Source organism: Eutrema salsugineum, unplaced genomic scaffold, assembly GCF_000478725.1.
Source record: "Eutrema salsugineum unplaced genomic scaffold, Eutsalg1_0 scaffold_13, whole genome shotgun sequence".
Lineage (NCBI taxonomy): Eukaryota > Viridiplantae > Streptophyta > Magnoliopsida > Brassicales > Brassicaceae > Eutrema > Eutrema salsugineum.
The window spans coordinates 1,878,786-1,905,149 of NW_006256885.1; the positions used below are offsets into that span (position 1 = coordinate 1,878,786).

General features: G+C 36.7%; 6 protein-coding genes and 1 pseudogene across 6 annotated transcripts; 3 read left to right on the plus strand and 4 right to left on the minus strand.

Annotated features, from left to right (window-relative positions):
• The first annotated feature begins 250 nt into the window (after window positions 1–250).
• On the plus strand, window positions 251–1,036 carry LOC18024161 (peptidyl-prolyl cis-trans isomerase CYP19-1). Its single transcript, XM_006406281.2, has 2 exons — window positions 251–422; window positions 495–1,036. The coding sequence occupies exons 1-2, from the start codon at window positions 251–253 to the stop codon at window positions 1,034–1,036; spliced, it is 714 nt and encodes a 237-aa protein (XP_006406344.2).
• Window positions 1,037–3,377: 2,341 nt separating this feature from the next.
• LOC112088974 (DNA damage-repair/toleration protein DRT100) lies at window positions 3,378–4,709 on the minus strand. Its single transcript, XM_024159595.1, has one exon. It carries the CDS (start codon window positions 4,640–4,642, stop codon window positions 3,545–3,547), a length of 1,098 nt encoding a protein of 365 aa, XP_024015363.1. The 5' UTR covers window positions 4,643–4,709; the 3' UTR covers window positions 3,378–3,544.
• Window positions 4,710–6,180: 1,471 nt separating this feature from the next.
• LOC18024163 (lysine-specific demethylase JMJ30) lies at window positions 6,181–8,431 on the minus strand. The gene is made up of 6 exons (XM_024159663.1): window positions 7,871–8,431; window positions 7,528–7,737; window positions 7,297–7,434; window positions 7,081–7,224; window positions 6,669–6,761; window positions 6,181–6,552 (listed from the first exon to the last, which is right to left on the minus strand). Exons 1-6 carry the CDS (start codon window positions 8,351–8,353, stop codon window positions 6,364–6,366), a joined length of 1,257 nt encoding a protein of 418 aa, XP_024015431.1. The 5' UTR covers window positions 8,354–8,431; the 3' UTR covers window positions 6,181–6,363.
• Window positions 8,432–9,961: 1,530 nt separating this feature from the next.
• On the minus strand, window positions 9,962–10,343 carry LOC18024164 (annotated as a pseudogene).
• Window positions 10,344–15,867: 5,524 nt separating this feature from the next.
• Window positions 15,868–18,610, plus strand: LOC18024165 (CCR4-NOT transcription complex subunit 9). Its single transcript, XM_006406285.2, has 9 exons — window positions 15,868–16,152; window positions 16,436–16,507; window positions 16,618–16,707; window positions 16,836–16,878; window positions 17,068–17,174; window positions 17,369–17,464; window positions 17,885–18,075; window positions 18,180–18,249; window positions 18,338–18,610. The coding sequence occupies exons 1-9, from the start codon at window positions 15,973–15,975 to the stop codon at window positions 18,437–18,439; spliced, it is 951 nt and encodes a 316-aa protein (XP_006406348.1). The 5' UTR covers window positions 15,868–15,972; the 3' UTR covers window positions 18,440–18,610.
• An 11-nt stretch (window positions 18,611–18,621) lies between these two features.
• Window positions 18,622–21,337, minus strand: LOC18024166 (uncharacterized protein YMR315W). The gene is made up of 12 exons (XM_006406286.2): window positions 21,149–21,337; window positions 20,783–20,923; window positions 20,669–20,717; window positions 20,356–20,373; window positions 20,075–20,190; window positions 19,875–19,988; window positions 19,603–19,653; window positions 19,428–19,516; window positions 19,283–19,343; window positions 19,119–19,196; window positions 18,920–19,027; window positions 18,622–18,833 (listed from the first exon to the last, which is right to left on the minus strand). Exons 1-12 carry the CDS (start codon window positions 21,275–21,277, stop codon window positions 18,717–18,719), a joined length of 1,071 nt encoding a protein of 356 aa, XP_006406349.1. The 5' UTR covers window positions 21,278–21,337; the 3' UTR covers window positions 18,622–18,716.
• A 219-nt stretch (window positions 21,338–21,556) lies between these two features.
• On the plus strand, window positions 21,557–26,330 carry LOC18024167 (DNA topoisomerase 6 subunit B). The gene is made up of 19 exons (XM_006406287.2): window positions 21,557–21,748; window positions 21,848–21,900; window positions 22,032–22,129; window positions 22,243–22,348; window positions 22,531–22,668; window positions 22,847–22,898; window positions 23,007–23,071; window positions 23,242–23,348; window positions 23,560–23,662; window positions 23,755–23,840; window positions 23,938–24,134; window positions 24,418–24,533; window positions 24,674–24,759; window positions 24,923–24,995; window positions 25,286–25,377; window positions 25,467–25,605; window positions 25,677–25,771; window positions 25,864–26,038; window positions 26,130–26,330. Exons 1-19 carry the CDS (start codon window positions 21,664–21,666, stop codon window positions 26,277–26,279), a joined length of 2,016 nt encoding a protein of 671 aa, XP_006406350.1. The 5' UTR covers window positions 21,557–21,663; the 3' UTR covers window positions 26,280–26,330.
• Window positions 26,331–26,364: the final 34 nt, after the last annotated feature.

Sequence of the window (26,364 nt, forward strand, 5' to 3'; positions counted from 1 at the left end):
GAAGGAGAATGGGAGAAATAAGTTTTTTTTTTTTTCCTTTTCGATAACCTTATTTCATTATTTTTCGGCAATTTTGCAATTTTAGGCCGAAAATACTGTTTTATCGGTAAACCCTAGAGTCACTTTTGATTTTATCCAAAGATCACTAATCACTTATAGCTTAAAACTAGTTCCTCTCTCTCTCTCTCTACATAGTATCATCTCTCCAACGCATAAACAAACCCTAAAATTCTCTGACCCATTTCCGAAAATGGAGATTAGCGTTTGCTTTAATGAAACCGACAAAGCCGTCACAATTAACGTTCCCGTTGGGTACACAATTAAAATTAACCCTGTTGGCAGACCACAGGCTGGTGCTGGATTAAACGTTAATATTGGAGCCCATCATGCTCATCCTCCGGCTGGTCCTGGATCAAACGTTAGTAATGGAGCCCATCATGTTCATCCTCCGGCTGGTGGCGTCATTAGGAAGGAACATGAAACCGTCCTTGCAGAAAGCCCTAAAATGGCTAACCCTAAGGTTTTCTTTGATATGACCGTGGACGGCAAGCCGGCTGGTCGGATCGTGATGGAGCTCTTCGCCGACACGACCCCTAAGACGGCTGAGAACTTCAGGGCACTCTGTACCGGAGAGAAAGGCATGGGGAAGCTTGGTAAGCCACTCCACTACAAGGGATCAATCTTCCACGGGGTGGATATCAACTATACGTTGTGTGGAGGAGATTTCATTGCCGGGACTGGAACCGGCGGCGAATCGATTTACGAAGAAAGATTTTTCAAGGATGAGAACTTCATCAGAAAGCACACCGGTCCAGGTATCCTCTCCATGTGGAACTTTGGTGGGAACAAGAACGGATCTGAGTTCATGATCTCCATGAATGAGAACATGGATTACGACGAGGAGTTCGTCGTGTTTGGCCAAGTTGTTGAAGGATTGGATGTGATCACGAGCATTATGGAACAAGTCGGAGATGAGAGCGGCTGGTGCAAGCCTTCCAAGCCCGTGGTGATCGCCAACTGCGGTCAGATTTCTTAGATTTGAGATAAATTTTTTAATCCTTATAACCACATTTGGTCGTTTGGATGTTTTGTTGTGTTTTTGTTTTTCGTTTGGATTTGAATTTTCCCTCGAGCTTAGACAAATCGCGATTGGCTACTGCTGAATAATTATTGAACGATAACCATAAATCTTAGCTAGTATATTGATACTGCGAACAAAATATTTGAAAGTCTATTTAACCGTTTTTATCATCACAAGTGTAAAACGATTCTTAATTTTACTGACATCTAAAGTCTAGACCAAATGAGTGTTAAACGATATTGTTTTCTCTAAAATAAACTGTTGGTTAGTTCTTATAACTGGATGAAACACCCTTATTGTAAAATGAGTGTTTCCGCCATTTTGATGAGAGAAGAAGAGATCACTTCCATTAACCTTTGTTTTTGCAAATCGAGCATTAGTGTTAAACATATGACCCTCTTTTTTTTTATATCAAATATGAGCACCTTATGATTTTATATAAGTGTAAGAGAGATTCTGTGTTCATGTTAAATTCTTTTACATCATGATGCAACTATAAAAAAATAAGTGATGTAAAACACACTTTTTTTTTGTAGTATAGCTTTGCAGTGGATTTATGAAGAAAGTGGAGAAGAGAATATCAATATTATAACCATCGTGAATATATTTCAAAAACTAACACAATTTAGATAAAAATGAAGTTTTGTTTTTAAAAAAAATGAGATAGTTATAAGTAATCACTAATCATTAGTGTGGAATGTCGTGAGGAAACGATGTAGTAATAGGTATTGGATCGGATACGAGTTACAAGGTTGTTTGGTTAAAAATGTGGTAGAAAGAAGATGTGAATCAGATACTCTGTTTAAACGTTATTCCCAAGTGTTTTTAATCGATTCGTTATTATTGATTGCTAACACCTCAAGTTACAATATCAAATTCTTATTTTTTTGGCATAATTAACCCATGAATCATCCAACTATAAATTCCGCGCTCGACGACTAGCTAAATTAAGCAAACTAAAAAAGTAATAGGGATTATTTGCCTAGTGTTATAATACCAATACTCTCACTATTTTTTGGTAATACAACATCCTTATGTAACGAGCGACTAAAGAAAGAAGTAATTTAAGCACGAATCCAGGGAGCTACGTGAAGAAGCGTAACTAAAGGAATGATGAGGAAACGCTACTAAAATAAAAGTCGAGAATGATTTACATATTAGCAAAATAAAAGGAAAAGTAATATAATGTACAAAACACACTCCCTATAGTCAACCAAATAAGTTCATCTTGAAGCATACCCGTCCAGGTGTCCTCTCCATGTCCCACCGTGGTCCGAACACCAACGGTCTTGTTCAGCATGACCGAGAATTGGTCACTGGACATGGACCAGCACGTCGTGTTCGGCTGAGTTGTTGAAGGATTGGATGTGATCACGAGCATTATGGAAGAGGTTCCGCATTAAGAGGAGAACCTATTTACATATTTATATAAAACACTAGGGACCGAAATATACACACTTTAAGCCTATACAGCTTTTATTTAGTGGTAAGTTAAAAAAAAAACAATTGGTATAGGGATCGGAGGTGGTATATATCTATGTTGAAAAATATCACATGCATATTGCATTAATATAGATTATCATATATAGATGCTATGAAGAGTATTGGATTTTCTTTAGAGTGGTAACTAAAAATAGAGCCGTGAAAATTACTTAACTAAACACAAGCCCAGGATTGGATATGGTAACAATTGCATATGCTTTTTGCCTTTTTCATTTGAAATTTGATAAAGGAAGTTCAATTTCATTTTTTTTTTAATGAGAATTGAGAAGTAGACCTATGTAGTGAAGCAGCGACAGGTCCTGAAGTTGACACTCACCGCAAAATGCTTACAGAGTTTCACATGCAATGCTTCTCCCCATTTATTTTCTTATTCTATCTTTTATTAACATTCATTACCCCACAGTCCCACACTACTTTCCATTAATGTTTTCATTTAATTTTTTCGTTCCTCTTCTTCATGTGATTTGAATCCTTCCGCATTAAATGTTTTCGTAGCTATCCCCAAATGATTTATATATTTAGCTCTAGAATAAATGTCTAAAACATACTCAAGTGAATACATTCCACTGTTATGTAATATAGTATTTGTAGTATAGAATATGTAAGAAAAAAGAAGTTTGCTACGATTCTACATATTCAACCGTATCCGTGTGGCATGTCGATACATAGATCCATATTCGGATATTCCCAAATATTGACTCTTGTCACTTCTGACAAAGATGCTATTGTTTTATATAATTAGTAATCAATCTAATTGCAAAAAAAAAATTGCTGTAAAACTTGATATCAATCGTGTGATAAACTGGATTGTATATAATGTTGGTCATCCAACAATTCAACTAAGAATCAATCATACAGCACAAAACGTATTAACGTAGCGCACATTTATGTTTTTTTTTTTCAAATTGCATAATCATAAATATAATAAGAAGGTCTACTAAAAGAAAAATTACATAAAAATCAATTTTTTAAACAAGCTCTTAAAGGTTTGCCGCAAAGACAATCGTTGTACATAAACGACGCCGCTTCAAGATGATCGAACGGAGACCCCACCGGAATCCTCCCGCAAAGATGGTTATGGCTAAGATCCAAATGACCGATAAACGACGCACCGGAGATCGATCTCGGGATTGGTCCCTTGAGATTGTTATACGACAAATCAAGAACAGTGAAGTAGGACCTTGGCCCAAACCCTTCCGGTATCTTCCCTTGCAACAAGTTCCGGCTTAGATTCAGGTTCATCACCGACGAAGTCATCAGAGTCTGAGGTATCTCGCCGGAGATTTTGTTCCCGTCGAGGTTAAGCGTCGCGAGAACCGCCATACGGCCAAGAGACGGTGGGATTGTGCCGTATAATTGGTTACCGGAGAGATCGACGTCAGCTAACCGGTAGATTCGGGTTAGCGATTCCGGTATCCGACCCGTGATTCGGTTACCGCTCAGCAATGCACGGCTGAGCATGGTTAACCGGCCGAAATCCGGCGGGATTACGCCGGAGATTTGGTTGTTTCTGAGATCCAAGTGCATTAAGCTTGAGAGGTTGGTTAACGATTTCGGGATTGGACCGGAGATTCGGTTATCCGCGACGTTTAAAACAGCTAACCGGTGTAACCGGCCGATGTCGTTAGGGATCCCGCCAGAGATTTGGTTTCCGATAAGGTCGAGTGTACGGAGGAAAGGTAGGCGTGTGATGCATTTTGGAATCTCGCCGGAGATTCCTTTCCAATCGGCGATTGTGATGGCGGAGAGACGAGGGAGGTTGCAGATCGCCGGAGAGATTCGTCCGGTCATGAAACCGGTCCGGTGAGCTCGCTCGAAGATCGGGTCCTCTGACTCGCCGCGAAGGTTGATGTCGGCGACTCGGTGAGTGACCGAGTCGCAGCTGACGCCGTACCAGTTGTGGCAGCAGTCTTGGCCGGTCCATGAGTTGAAAATGCCGAGGTATGGCTCGTGGAGAGCTGACCGGAAAGCTAGCAGTGCACGGCGGTCCGACGGCGGACAACACGTGGCGGTTGAGATTAGAAGGAGAAGGAGTAAAATGACGACGTTGAGTTTCATTGTTGTAAGATTCCTCTTTTGTGACTGTGTTGGGAAATGGGACTTGATGATGGTGAGGGAAGAAGATAAACGTTTGTGGCATATAAATAGCGAATAATAAAAATAAAAGAAAGATAATTTAAAAAATTAATGTTAACAAAGGAAAAGGACAAGACTTGGCTTTTTTTTTAAAAAAAAATTTGATAGAGGTCTACTCTCTTTTTTTTTCTTTCTACATAAATTATTTAAATATGATTTAGACATTTTGGACCTCGTATAATAATGAAATTGTGTGTTCGTGTAATCTTCATTAATCATGAATTTCATATCAAATTAGTCAACAACAAGAGTCAAATCATGTAATCTCTTGAAGACTAATTACTTTTTAAAAAGATTGTTACATGTGGGTTTATTTATTGAATAACATGGGATTAAATGATTTTTTAACACTAGTTATAGCATTATGTGGACACAAATATGTAGAAACACACACATGGATTATAAATTAGAGCACATTCATAGGTGTTAAATAGAAAAGCTTGCAGACAAATTAAGATAGAGACAGGAACTGAAAGTGGGGGAGAGTTCCCATGCAAATAATTGAAGCTACGATTAGATTTTCCGATGCGACTTGCCGGTTCGGTTGGATAAGCTCTGCCTACAATCATATCGAAGGGTTATCATGACGCCACGTGGTGTTGTTCTTGTATCTTTTATTTTTTTTTTCCTAAGCATTCTTCCTTTTTTTAGTTATCTTACGAGATGACGATACACATCTTCGAATCGCAAATTATTGTAGTTTCGTTGACAATACTGGTCTTATCTTACGATTAACTATTGGCTTTTGGATTGGGCTATGGTTGGGCTTATAAGCTAAGATACGAATGGGGAGTATTAGATATTTAGATTATTATACATTTATACTCTCACAAGTCACACATCTCAGTATTCTCAAACAAACGAGAACACATATATACGAGCTTTGGATTTTCACTTTTCACCATCGTCGGTCCGCATCTAATTCAGCACCGACGGGTTTGTATTAAACCGCGTGCACATGAAACTCAAAGACATGTTTTTTTTCCTAAGCATTCATAAATGTGAGGAATATGTCAAAAACTTTCATATATTCATGTTTAAATTGGCTATTTTTCTTGTCATATCACTGGCAGAATCTTGTCTGATAGATTAAAAAGGAGAAAGAAAAAAAAAAAGAGTTGAGACTTATGACCACATCTTGGTGGCTTTTTTTTTCCTTGGATTTTGGTGGTTTTTTTTGTCTTGTCATGTGACAACTGAGTCGTTGAGGTATTATATACGTGCCAAGAAATTACATTTATTGCTTTTGGTTATGAGTATTAATCATCCACGAACTCCAAAGCGTTGGTTAGGTAGGACTATATAAAAGAATTAATGTCAATCGATTAATGCAATTATAATGAAATACTCTAGTAGAGAAATACTAATTGAAGACTTGATTTTGATCATTTTCTTTTACTCCGTCTAATTGAACCCTTATTTTCTTTTCTTAATGCAGCGATAAACCATTCCAATACAACAAAAGTATTATATTAAGAGCTCTCGATTGTCTTATACAACATAGGCGTAGACTAAACAAACATCCTCATGCTCGGAGCTATTGTGTTCTTCCCTACTTCCTTCTTCTTAAATCCCGCATAATTGTGTATTTAAGACACGGAATGAGCTTAGAACTCGAAACAGAGATAAAATTACTCCTTTTGCTACGAGTCAGAGGAATCTGTTTCATTGCTCCACCAGAAGCTAACCGAGAAACTCATTGTTAAGGACCGGACATAGTGCCACCATTTGGGAGGGATGTACAGCATTTCGCCTTCCTCTAGGATACAATCCATAAACTCTAGCTCCACTGCCTTTGGGAACTCGGTCTTGTCGATATTGTCTAGATCAACCTTCAACCAATGTAGAAAACCCCCCCCAGTTTTGAACCAAAGGATCGAGTCAGCTTCTGCGTTTATGTTAAACCCGAGCTCAGATTTGACTTTAGAATGAGACAGAGATAGTTTACCTGGCTAGAGTTGCAGAGCATTGTCTCAGAGTAAGGGTAAAGCTCGTCTTGCAGTGAGGATGGGTAAAGCCTTACATACTTTTTACCAACAACCTGAAGAGCATATCAAAATTTCAGGAGGAGAAGGAAAACCATAAGATAGAGAAAGTTTCCGTAAACAATATGAGACTCTCTCTCAAACGATTTCTTTGGTTAGTCAAAGAGTTTAGTTTTTGTTCAGGCATCAGACTTCAATCCAGCGAGAGATGATCATGGCTTTATTATGAAAGAACACCAAAAGAAGAAACAAGGTTGTTAAACGGTTACAGAAAGAAACACATTTGGATAAACTTTATAAGACAGCGAGCACAGACAAGAAGCCAGGGCCATGCTCATTGTCAGGAGAAAAAGGATCTAAGACCATAATTTTTACCTGAGCAAGTATGTTATGATGTGGATCATGGTGTAAAGGAGTAACTGTGCCAGCCGGGCCAAACCACGCATTAAGAGATTGGAGTTCTCCTCCACCGACAAAACAGTAATCAGGAATACATATATCACCTCTCAGTTCATTTATCTGCCCATTCGTGTTAAACCAATTAGCCATATGTTCAGTATGAATTCGTATTTTGGTACAAGCATTACATACCTGATCAAACAACGGATGCTGAGCAAGATAAGTAGGTTCCACGGAAGAAGAAGGTTTATTGGTCCGAATCCGTTCAAGGAACTTAGAAAAAGTCACAAGCTCTTGCTTCCAATCAGAGCACAAATAGTTTTTCCCCACCTGAATAGCATTTCAAACTTTACCAGCTTTCAGCTACGGAACAGTTAAACTAACTAAGCATGATGTTTTGAGACAGATATGTAGTAAGCTCACCTCGACGGGAACGGTTCGATTACCAGCAACAGCATTGAGATAGCCCAAGTGGTTCCACTTGGTCCTGGCTGGCCAATGAGCCATACAATTGGTTATTACAACAGGTGTACCTGTTTGAAAATAATCACACAGAAACCCCTCCAAAGATAAAGCAGACCTCTTCTCTACTCTTCGAGAAGTTAAGGACCTGCATGGTAGTATCTTAAGCACCTGCAATTTTCATCAATTAACTCAAACATAAGTATCAAAACTCAAGTCTTTCTTCAGAACAAATCAAACAAAACTGGTTTTGTAAGATCCTGCCAAATGTTAACAGTTTCGATGGATTAAACTATGTATTCACCTCATTGACGTCGACGGGAACTTCAGGGACCAATTTCTCACCCTTGAAATCTCCACAAGCTTGGAGACTCTTGGTCTTCTTACGAGCTTCAGAGGAAACCAAGAGAACAGAATCGTGGAGGTCCTTGCGGAGAAGCATGCCTCCCATGATGAGACCCATATCGAGAGCCCCAAGGGCTTCCCCAAACTCGCCGGCGGCGAAATGGAACTTGGCCACGTGGAGGCAAGCCATTGAGTAAGCATCGCGCCAGACGGGGAGAACAGAGTGCCATGGACCAGAGTGAAGTTGCTCCCACGCCATATCACGCGCCGCCTCCGCCGCGCTTTGGTCGCCGGCGGCAGATAGAGCCGCCATGCGAGCATAGGCGTAACCGCCCTGAGCTGAGATTGCCTGCAACAGCGATTGCGACTCGGCGTCTAGCGTCGGGGTCGATAGACGGAGGCCGTTGTCTCCGGACGAAGCGGCGGTGGAAGGTCCTGACATGGTTTGGATCGGGTCGGGTTTCGAATCGGGTCGGGTCGGTTTGGGGGTAAAAGTGATGTGGTGTGAGATATTTTAGGTTCTGAGGTGTGCAAAAAGTGAGCTAAAAAGTGGAAAAGGAAAGAAAGATATTTGAGTGATGATTGGGATGTGAGATATTTTTGTATTTATAACCGTATTTTCCAATATTGCAAAAGGAACCCTACAAAATCGTATAATTTATGTATTTATCCCTATAATTTTGTTTTTCTACTTTTCAAATCAATAATGTATCGAAAGTACATCTTACAGATATAGCATTGTAACAACAACAAAAAATTAAGGTTCAAAATTATGACGTCCACATGTATGTACTTTATCATTGTAACAAAACTAATTTAACTACCAAAAAAACAAAAGATAAACATAACTAATTCATTATCGATAAATTGCTTCTAGACGCTTGTGCTTGATTAAGGTTAGATTGTTTGAGTGTAATCTTTTTAAACACATGTTTTTGTTAATGCTTGTGGTTTAAAATATGCTTACATTTGAATATGCAGCCAGCACACCATTTAGTTTTGTAATATAAATATACTTTCAAAATTATAAACGTGAATGTAAGACGTTTATCATGCTAAATTGGTGTGCTTACGTTTAGCTATTTCGGAAAACCAAAAAAAAATAAATATAATGTACTATGCTTTTACAGGCATACATGAATATTAATTTGTGAAAATGCAACGAAGGCCTAAAGTATTTTGATATTGGTTCCGCTATGCTTATGTTTTGTGTAAAATCAATTCATGATTAATGTCGATTAGGTAATCAGAATATTTTCTCTCATTTTGCAATGAAAAGAAGGAAAAAACAACAGAGCAAATATGTTGAAGTTTTTGTAAGAAAATAGCACTTTTTCAGTGAAATAATTATCCGACAAAAGCTCTAGAACGTTCCACAGTTGATAAGGGAAAGTGATTGAAAATATGTCCTTTTCCCATTGGCCAAACCGCATGTGACGTGCACTAACTGACACGTCATCTTTGTCAACACATGTCTCTTTGCCTTTTTCATCTTGTAATAGTACCGTATTACTCGACGTGGCGTTATAGTCAGCGCGACTTCGCTACAAGCCTACAACACTGTGAAATATCTCGCAAAAGATGAACATGGAAAAAAATATTTTATAAAAGAAAAATTATCAATGCTTTTATAAATTTTCTAGTAAACGACCAATTTCCTCGTAAAATTTTTTTTTAGGTATTTTTGGCCTGTTGACTATACTAGTAACTCTCGCTCTTCTCTTTTGGAAAACAACCACCGTTCTTGGTATATCACTACTGTTTAAAGTGTTAAAACGTGGCTGCAAAATTGGCTGCCAAAAAAAAAGCAAAAAGGTTCAAAAGAAAATAGGCTGCAAAATTGGCTGAATGATATGAAAAGAATGGGTAAAATTTATTAAATACTATATGATATATAGGTGAGAATATGTGTTTATATATATGTATATGTGTTTGTATATATATATGTATTATATATATATATATATTTTTTTTTTTTAGTTTCAAGATAATATTAAAAGTCAAACAAAACAAGGTCCACTAACGAAGACTTGACTTGCAGAACAAAAAAAACAGTTCACAAAGTTTTAGATATTGCTCGGATACATAAACACTCGAACTCGGGCTCCCATTGATTTAGGAGGCAAGTTGGATGTGAATTTGGCTCGAACCACGCCGCTGTTACCGTGAGGCCTTGTGACTTTGCCCCAAATGCAACGGTAGTGACTACCATTCTTCTTGGTCTTGGCTTTGTAGATGTAAGCCATTCGTTTCCCTTTGTACCATGCCACTTCCTCTGTTGTGTTCTTCGACTTGGACTAGGGACGTATTTGGGTACTGGTTCGACTTTGACCTTTGTATCCAAGTATGGTTCCTCTGGCATAGAGTCTGACACGTTCTCCTTGGCGTCCTTTCACCATTTTGTCGAATCGTCCGGTGGAAGAAATTGGCACTTGCCTTCAGAAAATGTATTATATTATATTATATAACAAGAGAGAAGAGAAGAAGAGACGATAAAAGAAGGAAGGAGAAGATGATGTTGCTTCTTTTTCTTATCAATCATCTCATAGCAAAGCTTACATATTTACACTACAAATTAAATACATTTAATATTGTTACCGACTTAGCAAAAGACGATGACACAGTAAAATATCCATTTAAATAATTCAACACTCCTCCTTAATTATCCATCATTTTATTAACATATTATCGCGTTTAAGAACTTTAACATAAAAAAATCCATTAGAATAAAATCCATGATAAGATAAAGAGAAAAAAAATAACAATATAATTTCCTCTTGAAAAGATGAATCTTATTCTCTTCATAGATCGTTGATTCGTCTTGATCTTGTCGATGTAATAAACCATTTTCATTAGAATTATATATTACTTTTTAGATACATATCTTCTTGCGTTTTCTTTGATGCTTCAGTAAAAACCTCATCATGGAAAAACTCAATCGGATAAAAACCATGGTAAGGAAAAAAATGCATCTACGCGCATTATCATACTTCTTCTGGAAGTATTCCTCTTTAGATATTTTATCATTTTGCGTATTCTTTGCTGCCTCGTTAAAAACCTTGTTATGGAAAAACCCGATGGGATAAAAACCATAGCAAGGGAAAAAGAGTGCAACCACACATATAATCACATTTCTCCCCCTGGAAGCATCATCTTCAGGAGATGCATTCCAATGATATATATAATCTTTTAGGGAATTTTTATAAGTAGAGCCTTAGTGAACAAACTCGTATGATTTTTCAGGTCATTGGACTTCTGGTCCATAGTTCGAGTTAGTCATGCTCTTTTTCATGAAATATAGTATCTTGACTTTCCAAGATTTCTCATTTCAAACTCTTACTTGACCAAATAATGTTTTTAGATGCTTCAGGCATCCTTGATCATTCTGGATTTTTATCAATATATTACTGAATGTGATTACATCCATGACTGAATAACATCAATTTCCGGTTTTTGAGAAAAACTTTATGCCACAAACCGAGTTTTATATCTTGTGACTTTGTTTTCTCATTATTTTCGAATAAATATCCATTTGGTCTCGAATGACATTACATCTTCAGGTGTAATGATCATAAGTCCAAATACATTTTCTTTTGCTGATTCTTCTGGAATTCTTTCATTGTGTTCTCTAACTTTCTTTCTCTTCAAGAGAATTTTAGATTCCATTAACCTCCCCTTTTTTTTTAACTGAACCTTACGTTCATTTACTTTACTCCGATAAATTTTGTTCTTCAGGAACATAAATATTTTGGAGCATTTCCAAGCTTTACGAAATTTAAGCTCGAAATATTCTATAGGGAGGATTAAATAGCATTTTCTTTAGAAATGCTTAAATCTGAGCTTTTCTATATGTTATATGTTAGATCCTGCTGGGATCAACTGAGATACCTGCAAAAACAAAATAAACATAATTTTCCTAAAATGCATCATATCTTATGACTAAATCAAGGATCATTTTCTTTGATTCATCTACTGGTTAATCTTAACTAAAAGTATTAAACTCCATGCAACATATACTCATCAAGTAGAGTTTCCAGGAACATAATTATGATATCATTAATCCTTCAGGGATTCTTTTCTTCGCAATTCAAGTCGCTCATTTTCTGCCAGACTTGATATTACTTTTAATGTTTGGACTGCCGGTCCAAAAATTTCTCATTTTTCATATGAGCTTAACATAGACGTGATCGCCTCTTTTCACTTTTTACACTTATCCGCGGAGGTAGATTTATGATCCTCATTCATATTAAATCGTGCGCCATCTTATTTTATGTTGATTTTATTTTGTCTTTGGTTCCTTTTTTTCCGTAATAACATGGTTAATCGAGATCTCTTTATCAATGATATCATTCATGTACATGATTTTATAATTAACCATATCAACAGATCTCTTCAAGAGATTCATCCACTTTTTAACAAATATTTGCTCCTTTCATTTTTGAGGATTTTATATTTGGAACCAAAGTAGTCTATCACGTTTCTTACGTGTCATAAACTCTTTATTGATAAATCGTCCTTCAGGGACATATACTTGGAGCAGTTCGAGCTAGAATTGAGATTTTTTTTCATTGTATGTCTGGCATTTACATATGAATTATCCTTTGAACTTCAGGTTCAAAATCATTTATACGAGGATCCATAATGATAATTCATTTTATGAAATCTCATTCATTAGCTCCTTCATACCAAAGCGTGGAGAAATTTTACCATTATTGATCTTGCAATCTTCTGGATCGCTCCATAAAACTCATTTCAAGTGTGAACATAATCTTCTGGATGTTCAACTACTTTTGATATGGGATTCTTTAATTCTCCCCCTCGAGATGATGATACTTCAAGTTCATCCATCTCGAACTGAATCCCACTTTAGGACCATAACATATCCAAATAACCCATCTTTGGGCCTTGTATTATGCATCAAATCCTTTAGTGGACTCTTAATACCCCCTCTAATGATGGTTTTTCTTGCCCATTCATCTTAAACCAATTTTCACTTTCTCGGGTATAATTTGGGAACTGCTTAAAGAAATCCAACCATCATATCTAATAATCGTTCAACCAAAAATGGTGATTTATCTCTCATGATGTTTTTTTTTCTTTTCATCATGACATGCTATGTGTGAAAACTTCACCACAGAAATTCTCAATACCATTATTACACTGGGATGGCTTAAATTAGTTATGTTATATACTAGTAAATTTCAGGTTTACTTAAACAATTTGCCATCTTTATGCATGTCTCCATCATATATTTTCTGCTGGAACGTTTCGTTCCTCTGGAACGTTTTGTCCTCTGTAACGTTTTTCTTATCTAAAATGTCTAGCTCTTCAGGAGCTTTTAACTCTTCCAGAGTTTTTAATTCAGGAAATTTTCACGGCTCCTAATTCTTTCGGAGCTTTTGATTTTTTGAAATTTCCAGAGCTTTTTATCTCTTCTGAAATTTTTTAAACTCGTGAAACTTCCAGAAATTTTAGCTCTTCAGAAACTTTTTAACTTTTGTACAATTTTCAAAACTTTTTAGCTCTTCGGGAGCTTTTAGTTTCTAGAGCTCTTTAACTCTTTCGGAAGTTCTGATTTTTAAAGACATGTTTCAATGTCTAAACATATTGATAAAATGAATTAAATAGTTAAACATAAATAAATAACGAAACAGAAATTTAATAAATATAACGCAAAACAGTTAGTATATATGTTAGTCGTCTTCTAGACAATATTAAGCAGTTCCTCAGGAACGATTTCATATATTATGGATATATATTTTTTATATAGTTCTTCTGGAACTTCTTTTCATATATGTCTTCGGGACATTTTTTTTTTCAAGTATGTCTTCTGGACATAACATGTTTTATTAGTTCTTCAGGAACTTTTCTTAAATGTCTTCGAGACATTTATTATATGGTGGTAATGATCTTAGGAGTCAACTACCATATGATCATAAACCAACCATATATTTGATCTGAGGAGACATAATTTACCATATGATCATGATCGTAAAGGCATAGCCTCCATAACGATCGGTTCGGAGAAGGCAGCGCCTATCATCCCGACCATAAAATATAAACATAAATAGATCTAATATAATTTAAACCTCACCTTTCTGGTATAAAAACAGATCTCACCTATTTGATATTTGATCGGATCGAGAAAACGTTCGTACTGATAACATATTAAATATTATATGATATATAGGTGAGAATATATGTTTATATATATATATGTGTTTGTATATATATATATTATATTATATTATATAACAAGAAAGAAGAGAAGAAGAGACGATAAAAGAAGGAAGGAGAAGATGATGTTGCTTCTTCTTCTTCTTATCAATCACCTCATAGCAAAGCTTACATATTTATACTACAAATTAAATACATAATATTGTTACCGATTTAGCAAAAGGCGGTGACACAGTAAAATATCCATTTGGATAATTATCCTTCAACAAAATTATATTTTTCTAATGGGTAAATTAATAGATTTTCACTGTATAAATTATTGAAATTATAGTTTCCACTAGATGTGAAAGCAAATCTTAAAATTATTTTTCAGAAAACAAATATCATATTCCAAGATAAGATCGTAACAGAAAAACAAAATGAGGAAATTAATGAAGAAGGTAAATGGTAAAAGGTAAAAGAATATTGTTATAAGTGAGCACACGCATTTTGGAGATATTTTGAATGTTGGAGATATCCGTGATCCGCTCTGCTCCGTTCGGATAATCATTTTTTCGATTTGTATCCGCTCTGTAATTATTCGGATATTCATTTTCTGAATATCCGCCAAAAATCTGAATATTTACCGGATATTCGATCCGCCCCATAAAAATATTTAAATAATAATATATTTAAAATAAAAATTCAAAATTTAGCTAAAAATGACAATATTTTTTTTAAAAAAGTATATTTTTTTAACTTATTAAGTTCTAATATTTATAATAATCAAATTTATAAACAAAAATTCACAAAAATTACATATATATAATAATTATACACTTTATATGAATTATTATCTATCTATATATACATATATATATTTATACTGGAGCGAAGCGGATATCCATCTTAATTTTTTTTTAGTATTTGTGATTTGCTCCATTTTTAACGGATATTGAATTTTAATATTTGTTTTGCTCCATAAAATTACGGATATCCGAATTTTTCGGATTGTGACGAATAACATATCAAAACAAATATGACGTATATTTTGCCCAGTCCTAATGATCAATTAGGCCAAGACCACTCGATCAAGCGCTTCACTCTTTATCCGAGACTAAATGGGATTAACTCCCCAACTATGTAATCCTGTATTGAATCCTTATCGTAATCAAACACTGTTCTTCAATCAACAAATGCAAATGGAATTATTTTCAAACGTACATCAATCTCATGGCGATTGCCCACAACCTCTACAAGATATCTAATCGTTGTTAGGGAGAATGAAAATGAATATTATAGATAACGACGACCAGTTTCTTCTATTATAGTTTTTTTAAAGCCAAAATATATGATAGTGGACATTTCAAATACTGATATAATTTGATATATAAGTGGATTTACCCCTTTTACTTAGTTTTAATTAGCCGAATTTGCTATCTATTTAGTTTGAATTTGTACTTTAAATTTTTTCAATTATGTAATTGTTGACAAATCCAAAGTATGATAAATCCGTCCGCTATTATGGTGCATTAGTGCTTTTTTCCTAATTTTTTAGACTCAGAACAAAATCGTTTTTTGGGTTTAAACTCGGTACAAATCGATTTGTATCACCAATATATCATTAGAAAATATGTTCTCACTAAATTGTCTATGCAGAAACATTGTTGGTTTTTCTTTATCTTTTACCACTTGGATCTTACCTGTAATGATGTAATCTAATTCGAAATCAATATTGTTTAGAAAAAAATGAAGAAAATTTAACCCAAAAAAAAATGAAGAAAAAAGGTCGTAGTTGCCATTTCCAAAAATAGACATAGAAGAGAGGAGAGAATCAGAAGTCTTGAAACTCCAGAAAGTAAAAACATACGAGAAAAGCGAAACAAGTTTTCGATTTCTGGAACAATGGCGAATCTACCTCCATCTCTCTCCATGGGCACACCTTTCGGTGGTCCAAGCACGTCGACCCAAGCTTCTCCCGGAGCTCCGGCGAACAAAGATCGAAATCTGGCCTCCGCAGAGCAGTTGGTACTCGATCTCAGCAATCCTGAACTCAGAGAGAATGCCCTCCTCGAGCTCTCCAAGGTTATCCAAATAATCTCATATGTTTCCTTCGTTAATTCTCTCGTCTGGGCTCTCGATCTTTTCTCCGATTCGTCAACGAAAGCTAGGGTTCTACCGATGTTGACAAGTGAAAAAATTATCTCAAAAGTGGGGACTTTTCATATGAATGAAAACTGAAAAGTGCGAATCTTTCTGTTTGCTTTGCTTTAGACTATCTCAGTATTTGAGTTTGGGGATGAAATGAAAACTGAAGAGGGCAAAATCAAATGATTTAGTGATTCCCCACTTGTTTGTTCTTTTGTAGAAAAGAGAATTGTTTCAGGATTTGGCGCCTCTGTTGTGGAACTCTTTTGGTACCATTGCTGCCTTGTTGCAGGTATCACTTCTTTCTTCTAAAATTGACGAGTCTGCGGATTACTAAGCAAATGCTATTTATTCGGTGTTAGTGTTGTATGATCTGATTGGGTTTCATATGTTTGCTTGCAGGAAATAGTATCAATCTACTCTGTTCTTGCACCTCCAAATCTGACGCCTGCTCAGTCGAACCGTGTTTGCAACTCACTCGCCCTTCTTCAGGTTAGATGATTCTGCTCTCATGGAGATTTCCATTTCTTGTGTTAGGATGCTTGGCTTCTCATGTTCATGTATTTTCCCGATTCCATCAAATTCTTGACACGCTTCTGTCTTGCTGTCTTACTCTGCAGTGTGTAGCATCTCATTCCGACACTAGAATGTTATTTCTCAAGGGTAATGTTCTTGTTCTTTTCATCTGGCTGGCTTGATTAGGCTATACATACAATAATGATTTCTATCATATCCTCCTGCATGTTCAATTCATTGCTTATATGTTTCTTGTCTATGTCTAGTATGGTTCCAGTTGATTTTTATTAAGTACCATAACTGATGAATTCGTTTGTTACTCATTCTTATGCACAGCTCACATCCCATTGTACCTTTATCCCTTCCTTAATACGACAAGTAAGTCAAGACCTTTCGAATATCTGCGGCTTACTAGCTTAGGTGTCATTGGGGCACTTGTGAAGGTAAAATTATACGTTCCCTTTGTTCTAACTTGAATCCCTTTCTTTGAGCTACACTACCCAAATTTATGCTGAAAGTGAATGACTAAAGTCGTGTAAACGAGTCAGTGCAGGGTTTATAGTCCTTATTGTTAGTTAGTGTATGAATTACAAAAGGTCAGTCATTAGCTTCCTTATTTCACTTTTTTGTTATCCAGGTTGATGATACAGAGGTCATCAGCTTCCTTCTTTCAACTGAGATTATTCCTCTGTGCCTCCGCACCATGGAGATGGGAAGTGAGCTGTCAAAAACAGTAAGCCTTCCAATTTACCGTAACATCTCTGCAAAGTTTCATTCGATATTGTCTCTGTTATTTACAATCTTAAAACTTATGGTATATATTAATATTTGCTGTTTTATAGTGATCGACTTTTGGCATTTCGAATCGATGGATGTAAATGATAATTCAAATCCTAATTTCTGAAACCCTCTAAAGAAACAAGTATCAGTTCTTTTTGTAACTGTTTCCCTTAACTGTATGAATGCCGTAGCCAGAACTTGTTCTTAGTGTATCCATCTCAGATGACGAATCTATCATCATGAGTTATTTATATTTCCTAGTCTGGGTTTGAAAAGTTTACTTGAACCGGTTCTGCACCGTTGAAATGTTGTCTACCTTGGAAAATGTGCATGAACAACTTGTTTACGAACTAACATGCTGTGATAATGACAGGTAGCCACATTCATAGTTCAGAAGATCTTGTTGGATGATGTGGGGATGGATTACATCTGCACAACAGCAGAGCGGTTTTTTGCTGTTGGTCGAGTGTTGGGCACTATGGTTCAGTCACTTGTGGAACAGCCTTCTCCACGCCTTTTGAAGCATATCATTCGTTGTTATCTCCGTTTATCAGACAACCCAAGGTTGGTTTAGCTCAAACCAAACTTCCTCAGAGATGATATATCACATATTTTCTCAAGTGCCTGGCATTTTCATGCTTGAGCTTTGTATCTTGTGTGTTGCTTAGGGCTTGTGCTGCACTCGGAAGCTGTCTCCCTAGCTCGTTACAAGATGGAACCTTTAGCAATTGTCTTCGCGTAAGTCATTGCCACATCTTGTGTCGGGTTTTGAATTTGTTGTGTAAGAGATGGTTTAGTTGAAAACTTGGGGTATATATCTTTTCAGGAGGATCAAATTGCAAGGAGGTGGCTGCAACAGTTGGTTCACAATGTTGGAGTTGGTCGAGTTCCAACGCATCAAGGTGGAGGATTTGACCACATGCTGTGAGCTGAATCCAAACTCAGCCTATCTATGGAATGTTTCTTTTGTTTTTTGGTTTCTAATTTATTCATGTGCTTTTGATGCCTTAACTTTAATGATGAGTTAGGCTTTTAATCTGTTTGAAATTCTTTTTGTAATTATTGTAACAAAAAAATTCCAGAATGCATAAGTTCGAGAGATAAAGAGGATTGGCTACAAAATAATATTAGAGTTTAAAATTTTTATTCCAACAAAGATTTGGTGGTCTCTTGACGTCTGTATCATAATTATTGAAGCTTTAAAGCTAGAATTTAGTAACAGGAACTACAGCTCCGTTTCTTGCACCAGATTCAAGCATTGCCTCAAGAACAGCAACATCATGAGCACCTTCCACGTATGATAGACGAGGCTCTTGTTCATTCTGCAGCAAATCCATCGAGACACATCATGAGAGTTTTGATAATAAAATATCCATGTTTTGAGTTCCTGCCAAGATTCTAGGATTACCTTTGAGGTCTCTGAAATGTCACTAAAAAACGCTTTTAGCTCTTCAGTCACTCCGCTGAACGGGTAAAAGATGGTCCTCGAGGTCCCTCCTTCACCGTAAATCGTGGCCTGAAAAGTTCAGAAGATCACAGTCATTTGAATTGAATAGTTTAAAGCAAAAAAGGATATTTGAGTTTGTCACATGTTAAAGTATACAAACCATGTAACCATGTCGGCCATCTTGGACTCCTCGCTCAAGTTGAACAGTGCCCTTTAGTCCTACGACTCTCCATAATATCTGAAGCATATGATTTCTGTGAGACAAACTATGGTTCCTAGGCTAAAGCGCTCTCAAAAGCAGAACGTCTAAGTCTTACTACATGCCTTTGGAGACCTTGAAGACACAACCATAACAAAAACTCCAGAGCATCCGTTTTCGAGCTGACTATAGAGCAAAGAAACGTCCTGGATTAGAGCATTTATGTGAAATTAGTGTGCTAAAAAAACAGGGACTGATGTGTACACTTACAAGTTTGATGTGATATTGTCTGGTGCAGGTAAAGTCTTATCCACATGGGAAGTGGTGGCTGAGACTGATGTTACCTCACATCCAACAAGCTGCTCATGACAAACCAATACATCATATTTGGGATCCAACATCGGGATATCGAAGAAGCTTATTACTTAATGAAGTTGTATGGTACCATTCTTAACCCTGCAATGTAATGCACGCCCATATCCAAAATGAAACCACCCTGCAAATGAAGAGATTATGGCAAATATTAACAGATAACGCAGTTTCTTCAAGATATATAGGCGATGGAAATGTCTCTGTGTTAAGCAAAATTATTGTAGCAGAATGATAGCATCTGGAGCCATATGATTCTTAAGTTACAGTCTAAGAAAGCAGCGTGCTAGGAACATGTAACAGATTCTGACAAAATAAGAATGTGACAAGAGATGATGCATTACGTACGCCCAAATTTCGCCTCCAGGAGCTTGAGAAATAAGGATTCGAACTGTTCATTGACCCCTCAATAATAAGTTGGACGTTCATCATATCCCCAGTTTCTGCTACCAGTTTCTTCAACTGCCGAAAGCAATCATGATACATTTCAAGCACAATGTCACTTGCCCAAGCGGAAGTGCCAAGAAGACACACTAAGTAACATTTACCTCAACAAAAGCTGGCTCAAAACGATAATTTTCAGCCACAGCCCAGATTGGACGGGATGGGGAATCAGCAGGAATATTTCTATAGCTTGATATTGCAGTTTCTATCTCACTGATGGCTGCAACAAAAATAACATTTTTAAAAAAAGGAAAACTTTAGTGTGGAATAACCAGAGAAAATGACTCTGGGCCAGAGCAATCCTTCACATTTCTCATTTAACAAGGATGGATGGAACTCAAACAACATGAGAAGCTGGTTTAAACAAGAGGGGTGACCAACTTACACGCAGCAGCTGGCTTCTCTGCAAACCGATCCAGGACAGCAACATACATATCAAGAAAGAAGAAAAATCTTTAGTGTTTTAAGTTGGGACACATTTCCAAGTAGCAAAAACATTGTTAATGAAGGAAAAAATTCAAAGCATGCTCTTGATTAGCAATGGTAAGGCGAAACCAAAATCAAGACAGCCATATTATCCAAAATTTCATTCACATTTCAATAATAGTAGCAGAACGCCAATTATCCATGTTTGAGCAAATCAAAGGGAGCTAAAAGTGCAGTTCTTTAAGATGATTTAATGAAGTGGACATGATCACCTTGAAGGACGTGCTTTCCTGCCTTGAGCATCTTCAGTGACATTTCTACCTGCAGCAAAAGTTCGATTTCAGTAATTGAAATCCTATGCATTCGTCAGTATTGCAATAACATACCTGGTTTTGTCCTGCGACAACAACAGCAACACCAACTATTGAACTGTCTTGAATGATCTCATTCAGACCTTCATCTCCCCATTTGCACTTCACTTCAGGAAAATGCTTTCGTGCTACCTCCACAGCTCCTTTTGCAGATTCCTTCAAAAACCGTAACCAAAAAATTCATAATCGCCAAAGTTACCAAATAGCTAAAGATTCGAGCTCCATTTTTTAAACAGCTAAAGATTCCTCGTTGATCATCTCAACATTCAAAAATCAGCTTATCGAGCCACTTCGAATCAAACATCTCCCAAATCAAGCAAAAACGTACTACACGATAGTTTCACTCTTTCAAAATGGCAAAGGAGAATTGAATGTGTTTACCTCAGTACGGCTCCAAATCGCTTTCAGGACGACGAGGTCGGAGATCTCAGCCAACCGTGGAATGTATTGAGTTTTGACGAAGATTCCAGCTCCGAGAATAGCAATCGCAGGAGGAGAAGGATTCGTCATTTTCAATTTTTCTCGTCGATCTCCGTTTAAGAAATTTTTTGTATTTGATCCAAACAAATTACAGTTGCTGTTATACTCAACCGCAGACGTCAATTTATCGTAAGTTCGTAAACCGCTCGCTTGTCCAAAACGCAAACGCTAACCATTTTAGCTTGTCCAGACGCAGTTTGAACTGGAATCGCTTCACGCGAGAATGACCAATATGCCCCTACAACCATCCTCTTTGACTCTAATCGACTTCCATAACTTCCCTCCTTCATATAAACCCTAGATCCTGCTTTGAATTTGATCGGAACTGAAAGATTTGGTTGATTAGATTTCTGTTATCTTATTCAATTTTGCATTTCTGCAACTTTTTGTTCTTTGTTTTCGATCTTTTTGTTTTCATGGCTGGCGATGATACTCCAGCTGAAACGAAGAAGAAGGGTAGCTCGAAGAAGAACAGTAAAGAGAGCAGCACTCTCAAGCAAAGTAATGCAATGTTATCTGCAATTTTCGAGTGTAATTTCGTGTTCCGGGTGGAAAATTGAGCTGAATCGATACTTTTTTTGGATTCGTAAAAATTTGCAGAATCTCCAGCTGAGTTTTTCGCGGAGAACAAGAACATTGCTGGATTTGATAATGTGAGTCCCGGTTTTGTTGGTTCTAGTATAACGATGGACCTTTTTATGATCTATGGTTCATTACTTTTTTTCATCTCTGTAATTTCAATCGGAGTTGTTTGATGATGAATTCTTGAATTATTAATTTTCAGCCAGGGAAGTCGCTTTATACTACAGTGAGAGAGCTTGTTGAAAATGCTCTTGATTCTGCTGAGTCGATTTCAGAGCTCCCTGAAGTTGAAGTAACAATGTGCGTTCCTTAGTTTGGCTTAAAGACAATTACTTTGCGCGAAATGTTGTTGTTTCATCTTGACCAGGTTTCTTCTCATCTGTAAAATTGACTGTCTTGTTTTGTTTTTGAAGCGAAGAGATTGTAAAATCTAAGTTTAATTCCATGATTGGTCTTATCGATCGGGAACGTGTTGACACGCAGCTGTATGATGACTATGAGACAGAGAAGGCCCGTGAGGTGCGTGAACTCTGTGTTTATTACTCTCAGCCTTTCTGGTTAAATCCTTGTGCTTTTAAGTAGCTTTTGATTTAATTTTCAAGAAGTTTCTGCAATCTTCTAGGTTGTCAGTACCCATCTATTTATGGATTAGACAGATCATTTGACAGTTCTAATTTTTGTATTTGTTTCGTGCTATGTAGAAAAGGTTAGTAAAGGAAGCTCGTGCCAGTGAGATACAAGCAAAAAATTTGGCATCGGGAAAGAAAAACAAAGAGCCTGGAGTCTCAAAGGTTTTAAAGGCCCGTGGGGAAGCATCGTATTACAAGGTCACATGTAAGGTGAGCATTTGAATCATTTTTGTTTTATTCACCAGAAATTTCTGTGTGCAATTTCAGTTTCAAGGGGTAGTGACAGCCATACAAATTTGTAATATTAAATATACAAATATGTACCTGCAGATCCTTAATATGTTCTTATGCATTTTTTGAGACATGACTTAAGTTGATCATAATGTAGGATAATGGTAAGGGGATGCCACACGATGACATCCCAAATATGTTTGGGAGAGGTAAAAAGCTTATGGCCACCCTCACTTATATTAATTTAGTCTGGCATATCAACCTACTATAGTAAGCTTTTATCTCGAGGCTAAATTCAATATTATTTCTTCTTACAGTTTTGTCTGGTACAAAGTATGGACTGAAGCAAACACGTGGAAAGTTTGGTTTGGGTGCAAAGATGGTACTTGTCTCTTCTCTTATTTTGAATCTCAGGCTCTCGTTTGTTTCCTTTGCTTCTTTTGATTCTGATATGGCATGTTTGATATCTGAAATGTTGCCCTTCATATCTAAACTTTTCCTAGAGAACCTTTTTAACTCTTCTAGTTTCTCTATTTTTTTCCTTGCATGCAGGCCTTAATTTGGTCCAAAATGAGTACAGGCCTCCCCATAGAGATCTCTTCATCTATGAAGGGTCAAAACTATGTTACTTTCTGCAGACTGGATATTGATATTCACAGGTACCCCTTTAATACATGAACGGCTTCTTGAAAGCGGATATCTATTTAACTGATTATGTTTGTGCATGTAATGATAATCGCCAAGAATCCTTCGAAGTTTCCACTCTTCTCATGATTATAGCCATGGATGCTTTGGCTGTTTCAAATCTTTATGAAACTTCTCATTTAGCTCAGCGTCAAAGAATGGTCTTCAAATGATTGAATTTTTCAGGAACATTCCTCATATTCATCTACACGAAAAGAAGGCCAACAAAGAGATATGGCATGGTGCCGAAATACAGGTGGTAATTGAGGGAAACTGGACAACATACAGAGTACGTGGTGTAGATCGTCCTTTTGCTGTACCTTATTTATTTAGATGTGTGTGCGTGTACAATTGTCTAACACTTTTTTTTTTCTTTTCCAGTCAAAGATCTTGCATTATATGCGCCAAATGGCTGTTATTACTCCTTATGCGCAGTTTCTATTTAGATTTATATCAGAGACACCCGAGTATGATATCTGTTTCTCTGTCTTCTTACTGCTCTGTCACATAGCTATATCTGTTTATTTCCAGAATTATTACGTTGTTCAATTTTTTTTAATGTAGGAAAAATGTCACTATAAAGTTTACTCGAAGGACTGATGTGATGCCCCCAATTCCTATCGAGACAAAGCACCATCCTTCGTCAGTTGACTTGCTGCTTATCAAGCGCCTTATTACAGACGCTTCCAAAAAGACGCTTGTGCAGTTTCTTCAGAATGAATTTGTGAATATTAACAAAAACCTTGCAGCGCGATTAATTGGTAAGTATGACACTGGTCTCGTTTGTTATATCGAAGTTTGGAATTGTCTAATATATCTGCAACACATGCATTACTTTTACCTGGCCAATGGAAATGATCTGATATCCAGTTAATAGATTCTGTATGACATGTCAGGATTATGTTTGCTGATTCCGGGAATCCATTTTTCTGCTTTAGTTTTCCGGTTATAGTATAAAGAAAATAATCGATACCCTTCTTATACTACTAAGCCTATGCTCCCTTGAGTCAAATTTTGTCACGATTATGCTTGTTTTTCATTCAGGGGAAATGGGACCCGATTTCAGCCCTAACATGGCTGTCAAATCTGTGACATCTCAGCAAATGGTACGCATACATCAGTTATTTCGCCAAGCTAAATTCGACGACCCAAGTGGTGATGTAAGCAACTAATATCTCTTAACTGTTCACTGGGAACTGCTTTATCATCCATGTATCTCTTTCGAGTCTAGATTAATTTGTTTGAGCATCTGAATTATTGCGAAAGCTAGCTCTAATTATTCTGCGTTTTTCTCCTATAGTGTCTTAGCCCTGCAGGAGAATACAATCTTCGTCTAGGGATTATCAAGGAGCTGCATCCAGATATGGTGGCAACACACTCAGGCAGGTTGTCACTGCAACCCTCATTTTTCTGCAAATGCATCTGTTTTAAATATGGAGTGCTATAAAAGTTATTTTATAAATGTCATCTGCAAGCTTTAACTTCTTTGTCGTTAATCTGAGCGTTTTTTTCTCTCAAGTGTTGACTTCTTCCTGGAAACTATGTTCAGTGCTCAGGTCTTTGAAGGTCATCCTTTCATTGTTGAAGCTGGTGTTAGTGTGGGTGGAAGAGATGTGAAACAGGCAAGTCATATCTTCCTTTTGTTTATTCATGTATATTCATTCCTAGCAAAGCTTGCAAACACATTCAAATGAGACTTTTCAAGGGGTTAAGTTTGTTCTTACGTGTTGCCATATAACTGAATCATGGAAGTATGGAACCATGAAGAAAGATAAACAAAAATTTGGAAACAAGCTTCTCGACTTAGGAAATAAAAATGATCTTCTTGACATCCTTTATAATCTATCTCGATCTCTTGATATATCTTTTAATTATGAATTTTCTTGGGAATCTGTGTTATCTGAAATGACAGGGGATCAACATATTCCGTTTTGCAAACCGTATTCCTCTCCTTTTTGAACAAGGAGGTGATGTTGTCACCAGAACAGCCTTAAAGAGAATCAAGTGAGACTTCTTCTTAAGCTTGCTCTATCTCATATAATTCGGTATCTTTCTCAACCTTTTTAAGTAATGGGAATTGAAAAACTTTGCAGTTGGAATAGCTATAAGATTAACCAGACGCAAGATAAAATAGGAGTATTTGTGAGCATAGTGAGTACAAAAATTCCTTTCAAAGGGACAGGGAAAGAATACATAGGAGATGACATCAGTGAGATAGCTACTGCAGTCAAGGTAACCTAAGACTTTTCGACCTTTATCTGCAACTTGTTAAAGCTAACTTTTGGTCTTTTTCTTCCATCAAGTCTGCGATTCAACAATGCTGCATCCAACTGAAATCCAAAATAGTTAAGAGAATACAAGCCCGCGAACAACAAGAGCGAAAGCGCAGTTTGAGCAGGTAGGAAAAAAAAGTTTCTTCCTAAAGTGAGTCGTGTCTTTGCTCCAAAACCTGAAAAAAACAAAAAACTAAGCAAAAACCGAATGTTCCAGATACATCCCAGATGCAACGGGTGCAGTGTACGATGTTCTAAAACAAATGACCGAAGAACATACAACAATGAGAAAGCGTTACAGAGAGGAAGAGACAGCTATGCTTGAGAAAGTGTCTAAAAGCATAATCACAAAAGAAACATTGAAAGAAAAGCTTGCTGAGCATGTGGAACAGGTTTTTGCAACAATCACTCTCTGTTTTTAAGTTTCTTCTGTATCATCACTTCTCTTTTTGCTGAATCCATTATCTCATCTGGTGAATTCAGGTGGATTACGAGATGGCATTAGAGTATGCAACACAAAGTGGAGTGAGTGAAGAACCCAGAGAAACTATTTATCTCCAACACTTGAATCCCAACACCTCCAACTTCATTGATCTTCACAGTCCAACTTTTGTCTTCAGACTCATCTTGTAAAATGTTTGTATTACTACTCTTCAACGAGTTTTCAGTCCACTTCTTCACTTAGATCTGTGTTTTTTATTTATTTATTTATAATTAT